This window comes from Rhinolophus hipposideros, assembly GCF_964194185.1.
Source record: "Rhinolophus hipposideros genome assembly, chromosome: 4".
NCBI lineage: Eukaryota > Metazoa > Chordata > Mammalia > Chiroptera > Rhinolophidae > Rhinolophus > Rhinolophus hipposideros.
In genome coordinates, this window is record NC_138050.1 from 102,576,702 (window position 1) to 102,588,941 (window position 12,240).

General features: G+C 51.3%; 1 protein-coding gene across 1 annotated transcript in view; it reads right to left on the bottom strand.

Annotated features, from left to right (window-relative positions):
* The window catches only part of SIAH3 (siah E3 ubiquitin protein ligase family member 3), a 59,148-nt gene extending 47,580 nt beyond the window's left edge, over positions 1-11,568 (bottom strand). Inside the window, exon 1 of the mRNA XM_081045859.1 lies at positions 11,336-11,568. Coding sequence (XP_080901985.1) covers positions 11,336-11,470 — 135 coding nt within the window. The 5' untranslated portion in view covers positions 11,471-11,568. The remainder of the gene's footprint in view (positions 1-11,335) is intronic.
* Positions 11,569-12,240: the final 672 nt, after the last annotated feature.

Sequence of the window (12,240 nt, forward strand, 5' to 3'; positions counted from 1 at the left end):
CTTGAAAATTTGTCCCTTTCCAGCCCGACAGGACTCTCTTCCTTCTCATTCTCAGAGATTCCTCTCTAACCCACTAATCAAATAATGTTGGACATGTTTCCTGGAGACTTCTTCATTTAACACGGAAAACATAGGAAAAGGAAAAGGAAAAAGAAGGAAGGAAGGAAGAAAGGAAGGAAGAGGAGAAGGAGGGAAGCAAAGAGAAATCAGTGTTTACGAGGGCCTTGTTGTGTGCCTGGCACTGGTCTACGTGCCTTTGTGTACATTTGTCACGTTTACTCCTTACCATCACGTTGTACGAGTATGTCTTATTACAGACAAGGACAATGAAGCCCAGAATGGTTAAGTACCTTGCCATGGGTCACACAGTTATAAATATTGGAATAAATTTGAAGCCACATTGAGAACAAAAGGCCACGATATTTCTAGTACATTGAGAGGTGCTTAAAATACACCTATGGAATTTCACTTTTCTACTAAATTTCTGTCACGCGTGACAAATGGGTTAGGCCCATACAATTAACCCACTAGCATTCTCCGTCTTACTTCCACTTTATTTACCTGGTCACTCCACCATTTGGTGTAAATTGCTTCAAACCCCTTTTGAAAAGCATGTGGATAAGACCACTGATAAGACCCACAACTGCACACCAAGCTCACCTCAGAAAGAGGCACAGAGTGAGGGTCACCCTCTCACCTGACAGCTGGAGAAGCCAAGGTTAAGCGACTTGTTCAATACCCCTCGGGAGGGAGCCAGACTGTGGGTAAAACTTGGACTCTTGGTTCTGAGGAAACTTCCTCGGCCAAGAATGTTCAAGGTGGGGGTGGAAAGTGCCTGGGAGCTCTCCTTTCTGCCTGTAATTTCTCTCAGATTCTTGGACAGCCTTGGGTATCTGGCACTTGCTTCAGTAAGCACGCTGAGAAGGGTCCAACTGGCATTTATTTAATTACCATAAACAGATGTATTGCTTTGGCTTCCATGAGGCAGCTACTTAACGTGCTTATCAGCCCGCCCGCTTGTGGGGAGGCCGGCCAGGGCAGGGGAGTGGCAGAGGGTCCCTCTGCCAGCCCTGTTGGCCTTCATGTCCCCCCCCCCCCCACCATCAGGGCTGTGATGAGCAGGTGTCACGGGGGACGGCATGATGGTGATGGACATCACCCACGTCTGAGGCACTTTCCTCACAGAATTCCCTGAATTCTTTCCACTTCAGTGTCCCTCTGCGGCCCTCTGCGACTTTCCCCAGATGTCAGGGCTGCTGCATGAGGTGACTCTGGGCTTTCCTTTGGTGACGTCCCTCCACAGCTCCTGGCTGTGTCTTGACGCCCTCTGAGGCAGTCTGAACCCTGACCCGAACTTCTCCAGCCTGCACACTGGAAACGAACCTCACAAGCATCATGGCACTGTCCTGCGATAAGCTCACGTCTTGCCTTGCCGCCTGCCTCACTCAGGACTTCCCACAGCAGTTTTGGGAAGAGAAGATGTTTGAAGAGCATTAGAGGAAGGGCGTACTAGAAACCAAGGTACAGGCTGAGTTAAATTACGTAGAAAATGGTCATTAAAATTTTGTTCCTCTTTGCTTTGAGAAAAGTAAATTTGGTGATGAAATATGGCTGCTAATGAGAAGGGAAATTTCAAAGGCCTGCAATCCGTCAGCGGAGAGGTGTGGCATGGTAAGAGCCACAGTTCTCGTAAAGGACATTTTTGCTTCAGTAGGAAATGATTTCTTTCTTTTCTTCTTTCCTCAGAGAAAAGGCGGCCTGTTTGATGCTATCCCAATGCTTGGAGAGCGTCTGCATTTCTGAGGAAACTTCCTGGGCCAAGTGTTTTCAAGCCGCCATTGTCACTGAGAAGACAGGTACTGATAAGACGATCCTATGTTCCCGATTTGGGGGTCACTGGTTCATGTGTTCTGTCCACCTGTCAAAACCTGTAACCTATTTTTTAAAAAATGGCTATAGAGCACAAGTTGCCTTTCCCACGGGATCATTTTGAGTTGGGGATTTCGGTCAAGTTGTTGCCAAGGTTGCCCTCAAGTATTTTATGCAAAGCGTAATTTTTATGGAGCCTGAAGGTGGATGGTTGGGCTCTTTGCAGAAGCGTCCAGACAACCAGTTCTGTGATCAAGAGGGAGAGACAGCTTAACAGAGAGGTTAAGGCACCCGCTAAACTCTACCCCTCGTAGGACGCACCTTGCGTGACTGACTTAATGTCTCTATATCTCTCAGCTTCCTCCCGTGTGATGTGGGCCTAAACCGACGGCATGGTTCTGCGGACTTACAATTAATTCATGTAAGTCACTTAGCACAGCACGTGGCACTTAGTAAATGCTCAACGAACATTAGCTATCAGAAAATCATATACATATACCAGTCCTCACTGGTTTTCCCCAAACAGAGCCTGAGATAAAGACTTGGTGCAGGAGTTTATTTGGGAGGCAATTCCGGAAGCAGGAGGAAGAGAACGAAGTCACTGCTGTAAACCACAGGCTTGTGTCCATGGGCAGCACAGAGAAGCCTGGGGCATGCCTCCCACGGTCGTCCAGCAGCAGCGGGGCATCTAGTGTGTGCTTGATGTATACACCAGGGTGAATGACAGGATCCCACGTCATTATTTTTAAATGAAATGTCATACAGTCAGTATCAGTCCTATGGCCCAGCACTTGGCTCACTTGTTTGTTGTGAAAAAAGAACACTAAGGGATGACCTATCAGGAAGTGCTTAAAAGCGCAGGATTTCAATTCTAAAAGGTTTTGCCACAAAGAGCGGTGTGACATTGAGCAAAGTCTTTCACCTGTTTCTGCTTTGATATTCTGTACGAAGGAGAATGACAACAATATACCACTTCCTAGTGAGAATCAAATGCACAACATTTAACACTGTTCCTGGACATAGCATGCCTTCGATAAATGGTCGTCATGCTGCGGTTGTTTATTATAATTATCATTATTAGTAGTAGTACATGCATAACTGAGATAGTGGAAAACTATTGTCTGACGTGGGTTTCAGGACGTGTAGTCAGCTAAGCTTAGTATAAGCCCCAATGTACCCTGTTTACAGAAAGGGAGCCTGAGGTTCCGAGTGGCTACTTGCCTCAGACTTCCTGACATGTCCTTGTCAAGGTCACAGGAGTCAGATCTGAGGGGCCGTGGCATTTAGCTACAAAGCTGGGCAGATGGCTAGACTTGCTGGCCAGCCTTTCGGAAAATGTGTTATTGATCTGGGTTTGGTTCTATCTCCGTGGGGCTTTCCTGATGCCAAGTTAAGCCTGTCTTCTTTCTCCAAACGTGGTCTGCAATGGCCTTTCTCCTCCATGGAGGACACTCTCTGGTTTTGTCCTGGGGACCTGTCTCTGTCCTGTCCACAGCCCACTGTCTCCTGGCCAGAGTTCCTAGTGCCGTGGCTAGAGACAGCCCTGCAGCACACATCTCCTAATCATGCATTCATGGTTAAAAATACATTAAAGGACCAAGAAATGATTAAGAGATCCAGCATCTTGCAAGGAAAGCTGACATTTCCCGTTAGACCACAATTCTAAATTATCCATGAGGACCCTGTTCTTTAGCTAGAAACATCAGGCTGGTTTCAAATCTGTTTTCTGATGGCTCTTTCATCCTGGGCCCACGGTCAAGATGAAAATGTAGTGTTTTGTAGCAGAACATGGTCCATCCTAGTATCTGAAAGTCTGGGGCTCTGGCCTTGTGGCTTCGATGACTTCCTTGGAGCCCCATCCTGTCCTCGCTATATGCCATCAACCCCCTCAAAACACTCCCCTCCCTTCAAACACACTTATCCCACCATTCTCGCCACTGTCTGAGGCAGTTCTGGAAGGCCTCTTTCGTGTCTTTAGTTGCACTGTCATGGCTGCCTCCATGTCCTGAATCATTTTGACTTTGGGGAAGAGCCAGAAGTTGCACGGTGCCAGGTCTGGAGAATAAGGTGGGTGAGGCCACACTGTAATGTTTTTATTTGATAGAAATTGCCATATGCCAAAGGCAATGTGTGACATGGAGCATTGTCATGATGGAGGGTGAGTTACGGCACACTTTAAAACACACCTTCTCTCAACCGTAGCTCACGCCTGACTGACTGCACCAAACAAGCTGAAACTTGTCACACACTGTGACTAAGGTTCGATGCACTGCTTCCCATACTGAAGATCCCTGCCTTTCCGTTGGATGGCACTTGGCAGCAGCATTCACTGTGTTTTATGATCACAACGGAAAGGCTTCAGGAGAAGAGGACTGATCTGCTGGGCTCCTAGCTGTAAGAACAACGGGGGACCCAACTCTTCAGCCCCTGTCCCAACATGGAAACCCTGTCTTCCCAAGGCCCTGACTCTCTCCCACTGGACTTCTGGGCTCAGAACCCAAGCAGGGTTCAGTGCTTTCTTTGAAGTTAAGCATCAAGGACAAAGCTGACTTTTATGTAAGGCAAGAAATTGTTCTATTCCAAATTCTCTTCTTGGCCAAGGGCAATTTACATACCAAGGACCAGCCAGCACAGAGGCTTGCAGAGAGGGAGGAAAGGCAGCGAAAGATGGCCAGGTGGGGTTGCTTTCATCCTAAGGACGGTGTTGACAGTCACTGCTGCGATTCCTGACTCTCTCTTTGGTGGCAGACAGGGTCCCTCTGTGAGCTGGTGTAACCCTCATAGCCACCATAGAAATGGCATTGTTTTCTCCTTTTTATAGTTGAGGCCAAGTCATTTGTTCAAAGTCGCACATGGGCAAGTAAGTGACATAGTCTGGATTAGAATTCAGGGCTGTCTCTCCCAGAGCCGGGGTTTTCCTTACACCTGCTGCTTCTCTCCATGTTGATCGGGTGGGTTTATAAAATATGCACCAAGGGCAAAATGTGAAGCTCCATCCATGCTTTTGACTCTGTATCTTATTATCATTTGAATTTTAAGACACGATGTGCATGCATCCATGTAAATTGTATTATTTTTTAAAGAATTTGAAAAACGAAAGGAAAGATTTAAGGGGATGATTGATGATGGAGAGGGCTCTAATTTGTTGTGGAAATATGGGACTGGTGAAGGGGAGATGGCAGGCTCTGGGGTACAGTCCCTGGGGCCATATTGCTGGCCCAGGGCAGAGTGGTGGGGTGTCGGAAGGGTCGCTGCGATTTTCTGCTCTCACAGCATGTACCCACAAAGGACCACAGTTTGGGACAATCTGAAGGCAGTGTAGGTATGTAGGTCTGTCATTAGGACACCTAAGTTCTGGTTCTAATTCTGTCAGGAAATAGGTTGACTTTGCAAAAGTCCTGCAGTGGGTTCAATGGTGGCCCCCCCGCAAAACATATGTTCACATCCTAATGCCTGGAACCTGTGAGAATTACCTCCTGTGGGAAAATGGGGGCTATTTTACGACTAAAGGTGTGTTTCCATTCATGCTTTCGAGAGGAGATGTTTGTCTCGGATTATCCGGGTAGGCCCTAAATGCAATCACATCTATTCTTACAAGACAGACACACAGAGGAGAGGACACACAGAGAAGGGAGGATGGCCATGTGACCACAGAGGCAGGCATTGGAGTGATACGGCCACAAGTCAGGGAACACATGGAGCCACCGGAAGCTGGCTGACGCACGGAACAGACCGTCCCCTGGAGCCTCGGAGAGAGCGTGGCCCTGCGGACACCTTGACTCTGGATTTCTAGCTTCCTGGACTGGGGAGAATACGTTTCTCTGTTTTTAAGCTGCCCAGTTTGTGGTCATTTGTTACCACAGCCCGAGGAAACATACAAGTCACCTCCCCTCTCTGGCCTCAGTTTCCTCGACTGTCAAATAACCTTCCAGTTCTGACATTCTTCCCATCATTCCTGGGTCGCTGGCCTCTGTGGGAGGGCAGGTTTCCTTTCTCCAGGTTGACCCCTTCCACGCAACATTTAATGTCTAAACAGGTCAACTTTTCCCTTTGGGGAACAGAGCTGGTTGAGTCAAGATGACTTTGCTAAGGGTAAAATACCTTCACAGACAGTTAATTTTTTTTCTTACTGTTAATTGCTAGAAAAATTCTGCCTTACCCCAGGGAAGCCATCCAAATCACTCTGACCTCTCTGGGTCTTTCAAAGTAAGCTCTCGGTACCTGTTTTCTAATTTCTTCCAAACAGCCTCTGCAGCTTGAGAGACCCTGGTGAAAGGAGTTCCATAAGATTTGCTTTGGGGCTGCTGGCTAAATGTGGTTCAGAGGTAATCAGCTCGCCTCATCTCAGAACCAGCCCCCAGCCCCACTCCCACCCCCACCCCCACTCTGCAACTCCATCACTAGCCCGCAGTTCACCAAATGACTGCTCCTCAGGGCTCAGGGAGTCCAGTTATGTGACTCGGGAGTCTCATTTGCAATCACCATGAACCAGAAAAGCCCCATGACTGCTCTGTGCCCACAGAGAGGAGAGTCATACAATATTCACAGAAACCAAAAGGTTGGAAGAGGGGGCGGAGGAAAGCATGGAGAATAAAGCTCCTAGCGTGAGCAGCAGCGTGCGCTCCGGCCCCTCCCTTTCTTATCCTTTCCAGCCCCTGGAAGCTGCTAATGAGCTGTGAAGAGGCTCAAGTCCTGGCTGCACAAGGAAGATGGTGACATTTCCAGAGGACTGGGGGTGGGCCCCTCGAGGTGGCTGTGTCAATAAGAACTGAGTAACCCACACGCTCGCTATTAAACGGTCTTGTTGGAGCCTTTGACTGCTTTACTGTTGAAATTCAGACCGAACACTCCAAAAGCCACCACTAAGTCTCTAGAAACAATGCTAAGGTTTTCAGCTGTCACTGGGCTGCCTGCTGCACAGTGTCAGGAAGAGTTAGTGAAAGCCCCAGGATGCCTGAGCTGCCACAGATTGTCTCCTCACCCGCAGGGGCACCGTTGCTGTTTGGCTTTGCCACCCTTCTTCCCTGGGCTCCCTCCTTTGATGAGGCCCAGCCTCCTCCAAGCACCCCCACCCATCCCTCCCATCACTCAGCACACTCCATCCACACAGGTGGTCTCAGGAGGAAAGGCACCTGGATGGGTCCAGTAATGGTACTAAAACGTCCTCATCTTAGATTTGGTACCTATCAAGTACATAAAACCATTATTGTCCCATATGCCACTCCCACCACTGCGTGCCTGTGTGTAAACCCAAGGTTAACTGGTTACCATAGAGAAGAGCTCTGGGAAGCCTGGGTAGAGCATGAAGAGCCTCCCAGGAAAGGTGGGGAGGTTGCGCCATCAGGCCTGGACGCTGGGGAGGGCACTGTTTGTCTCAGCAACGATGCTGGCACTAGCAAGGGCCTTTCGGAAGTTTGCCAGAAGCGCTTTGCTGGTCTTCTTTCAGAAAGTGGTTTATCAAGGGCTGTGGGTAAGGGGAGGAAGTTACCCAGCCAGCCTTAGCTCAGCTACTGTCTGCTTGGGAAGCTCTGAGGACTGACCCAGAGGGGCTCTGGCTGCCACTACAGACCCTTTCCTGAAGAGGCCTGGGTGCAAGAACTGGCAGAAGAAGGGAGGGCGGCCGAGGGCAGGGCATTATAGAAACGGCTAGTGTGGAGTTAGGAGAGAGGCTTCTTGGGTTTGGAAACAAGCAAAGGAGAAAAGGGGAAGGGAGTGCTGAATCCAGACCAGGAGCCCTCCTCACCTCACTTCACCTCACCAGGCCAGCCTGATGCCTCCCAGGCCACATTTTAGTAACCTCTGTGACTGAAGAAGCAGAGGGCAGCCAGCCAGGAACACTGGCTCCTTGGTGGTCACTTTCATGGCTTGGGATGGGGTAGTGGGGGGCAGCATCCGTACAAGGAGTCATCCCCACAGGCAGAGACAGACAGACAGACAGAGGGAAACGGGGTGTCATTTGCACTCCAGAGACACTCTGCTAGGGATCCTTCTCTGCCTAGGGCCTGTTTAAAGCAAAGGTTCCTCACATTCCAGGCCATCTACAATAAACAGCCCTTTTAATTAGGGTGGGATTGACGGGTGTAATGGCTTTAACTGGGGTGTCTGCATTCCTGGGAAGGCTTGTGCATTGAGAAGGAAAGGCATCAGCTTTGCAGGAACCCCAGGTCACTGAGTAATGGCCATAATAAGACTGAGAATGAAGGTGACCTATAGAAGCATAGTAAATACATGATTTTCTCTGCTCAGTCAGTGAATTTTGATTATACCTCACCACTTGCCTCGGGCCCTAAAATATTGTCAGCATTCTCAGGAAAGCCCAGGAAAGGGCGAAGTGCAAAAATGCTCCCACAAGGAAAAAACGCAGGCTGCCCAGCTCTCTTTGTAGCTACACGCCACCCAGAAAATTGAAAGCGAGGTTGCAAGCTCTCTGTCCTTGGTCATCCCTTCGTGTACCAGCTTGTCACACAAAGTGTGGGAAGCACCACAAATCAATAGCTATTCTGGGTTAACACTGCCGCAGCGTTTTATTTTTCTTTAAAGGAAGAATTTTCCCCACGTGGATCACAGCTTATTCTATCCAAGGTCTATCTATGGAAATTAATGCCTAGAAGGAGGTTTTACGCACTTTTTGGTATAAGTGATGGGAGTAGCAGTGCTCCTACAGGCTCTGCAAGCGACTGTTAGCTGCCAGGTTGGAGAAGCAGGTGAAGCTTCCCTGATGGGCCACTTGGACCGTGGGTGAGCACGTGGAGTGACGGGGACGGGACCTCGATGGAGGCAGCCCCTGAGTCCTGTGCGGCCTGCCACACCCCCTGCTCACATTAGCAGCCTTCAGTTTGCTTTGTTTACCTGCAGTGATCCTTATCTGAGCAAAATCTCTTAAGCATTTTTTGTTTTTTTTTAAAATGGGAAATGAAAAGCCAAATGAGAATGCATTTGAAAAAGTGAGCCATGGAAAATAGCCTCTCAAAAGATATGTCACCTATTTTTATGTTACTGCTTATGTGGTTTCTAAGTTGGCCAAAGGCTGTAAGTGACAACTTTTGAAGGTCCTCATGGGCCCCTACGCATTATGTGCAATAACATAATGGTTTTTGGAGGAGAGAGTTATAAAGCACGTCCACTTCCAGTATCTCTTTTCAGCCTCACAGAGCCATGGAGGAGGCAGGATAGGTATTCATAGGTTCATTTTGAAGGTGAGGTAGGAAAGGCTCAGAGAGGTCGAGTCTTTTGAGGTCACACAGCTGGTCAGCCATGATCCAGGGCCTCCAACCCTGACTCTGGACCCCTGGGTTCAAGCAGCAGGACTACTTGTCAATATGAAGGCGTACATCACTGAAGTATGTTCACAGATCCGTTTCCCCACACTCCACACCAAGATCTTAGCACCCCTCTCTTTCTCCATCATCATCAGCTGCAGCCAATGAACCATATAAATTCAAACCCTGGAAATGCTAAATCTCATACACAATTTTTAAATGCATTGAAATGCAAAACAGGAGTAAACAAAATTTCTTGCCATAGGGAACTAACTAATGTGAAGTGACAAAATAATGGGAGTTTGAATGTGGTCTCAAAAGTGGCCATGAAATGAAATTCAGAATCATTTTTTAGTATGTACACCATACACTTGCTTTGCCAAGGATGACGGGTGGTGAATTCTCATTTATAAAACTAAGCCATGAATGAAAAAAGAAATAGCAAGAGGAGGGGACAGAGACCACGAGGAGGAGAGAGAGACAGCGACCGCCTGAGACGGTATCAGTCACAGCCTGGGCACCACGCTCTGGGTGGGTGCACAGAGCACTTCCACGGCGTCCATCACACCTTCCACCCAGCACTGGCCTTGGCACGTGGCCCCGGGGGCTCCAGGCAGCCGTCCCTGCTGGGGACTTCCAGGAATTGGGGGGCGAGGGGAGGCTGGAGGCGCTGACCTCAGTGCTCCGGCTGACGAGGGTCGGACGGTTCATGGGGGTTTATAAAGTGAGGCGCAACAAGCAGCACTTGCCGGCGAGAGCAGCGACGCACAGGACAGAGCTATCCTGAGGCTGTCCCAGCACTCCCCCCGCAGACGTGCCCTTCCCCGTCAGCGACTCTGGGAAGCGCGAGGACAGGACAGCACCTCCCAGCGAGTCCGTCCATCGTTTGTGGCAGTACAGGGCCACGGTGGCTCAGAGCTGCACATGTGGGGGGAGGCCGGCCGAGTCCTCCCCTCCGCGCCCACCACCCCTGGCCCGCGGCTCTTCGTTGCCCCGTCAGTTGGCGGGGAGGAGATGCGGTCCTCCCGCATCCCGCGTTTTGGCTGCGCTTTTACAGGGCATTGACCTAAAGGCAGGAGAGCAGAGGCGGCGGCGCCAGACACGCAGCCGGGAGGTGGCGGGCCACCAGGCACCGCAGCCGGGCAGCGCGGAGCCGGGCTCGTTGTCACACAGTCGGAGCGAGCAGCCTCCCCCGTGCTCAGTGCGAGGGCACACGCGCACACACACAGACACACACACACACGCACACACACACGCGCACACACACACACGCGCACACACGCGCACACACGCGCACACACACAGACACACACAGACACACGCGCGCGCACACACACACGCGCACACACGCACACACACGCACACACACACACACGCACACACACGCGCACACACGCACACACACACACGCACACACACAGACACACACGCGCGCACACACACGCGCACACACACGCGCGCACACACGCACACACACACGCGCGTGCGCACACACGCGCACACACGCACACACACGCGCACACGCACACGCACACACACGCGCACACACACAGACACACACACGCACACACACACGCGCACACACACACACACGCGCGCACACACACACGCACACACACGCACACACGCGCGCGCACACACACACAGACACACACACACACACACAGACACACACACACACGCACTCCGGGCGCCAGGACAAGCAGTTTGCAGGCGGAGCCCCCTTGCCGGCTCCAGGTCCCGTCTGGGGGGTGCCGGCCCCCGTTCCCTCCGCAGTACCCAGAGGGGCCTCCAACATCCATGGGCTCCGCTGCCCTTTCAACACGGGTCGCAGGTGGCAGTTTGCGTAACTTTTCAGACCCTGCCTGCAGGGCACTTGCCCACAAGTATTTGGGAGACACAGGGGGACGCCCCCCTGCTCCGTCCACCACCTCCGCGTCTGGCCGCCACCTCCCTCTTAGGCTGACAGCTTGGGAGACAGAAACTAGACCGTGACTTCAGCTGTTGCTGCCGGTCCGGGGCACAGCGCGCGGTCACGGTCACGGAGGGCGCCGAGCCACCCGGACCGCGGGACGAGCCGCGGCGACCTCCCGGGCACCCACCCCCCCCACGGCCCCAGCGCCCGCGAGCCGGCGTTTGCAGGCGCGCGCGGGACGAAGGCCGTGGACCCGCGCGGCGGGAACCGCAAACCACGCAGAGCAGCTCACCTTCAGGTTGTGCGTGGGGTGGACCACGCAGACAAGTTGCCCCGCGGCGGAGAACACCCGTTTGGCCTTGTAGTGCTGAAAGCGCAGGTGAATGAGATCCAACACGGCCCCAAAGCACTGGGTGAAGAAAAGCATCACAACTTTTGGGGGGTCGTTGGCACGGGAGGGCCGGGGCGGCGGGGGGAGCGCGGCCTCGCGGACACTGGGCTCGGCCGGCTTAGCCTCCACGTTCCTCATCCAAACAGGACGGTGAGCACCTTGCGGCAGCGAGCGGGCCAATGGAAAGGGCCCGAGTGCTGTCCTGGAGGTGCAGGGGCAGCCAATCACACGCGCCTCCCGACTGAAGCTCCCCGCGGGATTGCGCCTGGCGGAGGACGCGGTATTGGACACCACCACCATGGAGGGGCACGGAGCATGCATCTTGTGATTACAGCCAGCCGTACATAACGCCGGGGAGACAGGCTGACAACACTGATTGCTTAAGGTGCCTCCATTTATTAATTGACTTAATTTAACACGCGAGCCTTTCTTAATGCGCTGGCAAAAACGGAAACCGTTTACACCGCCAAACAGTAAAACAGCCCGCTCCAAAGTAGGCAGATGGATAACGCAGATCGCGGCGCGACTCCGCAGAGCTGCTTGGGAGAAAATCAAATATTACAAGACTCTTCTGATTCCAGATAAGGACTTGGCAGGGGGAGAAACGTGCCTCTTTCAAGCTTGTGCTCTGATTCTCTGCAATTTGGATTTTAGCCCCCTGATAAATCTTACTCTCTCTCTCTGTCTATATATATATATATATATATATATATATATATATATATATATGTAATCCCGGCAAGGAAAAAAATATATGCTCCATACTACTGTAATTACTGAAGCCTGAAAATATTAAAGCATAAAAA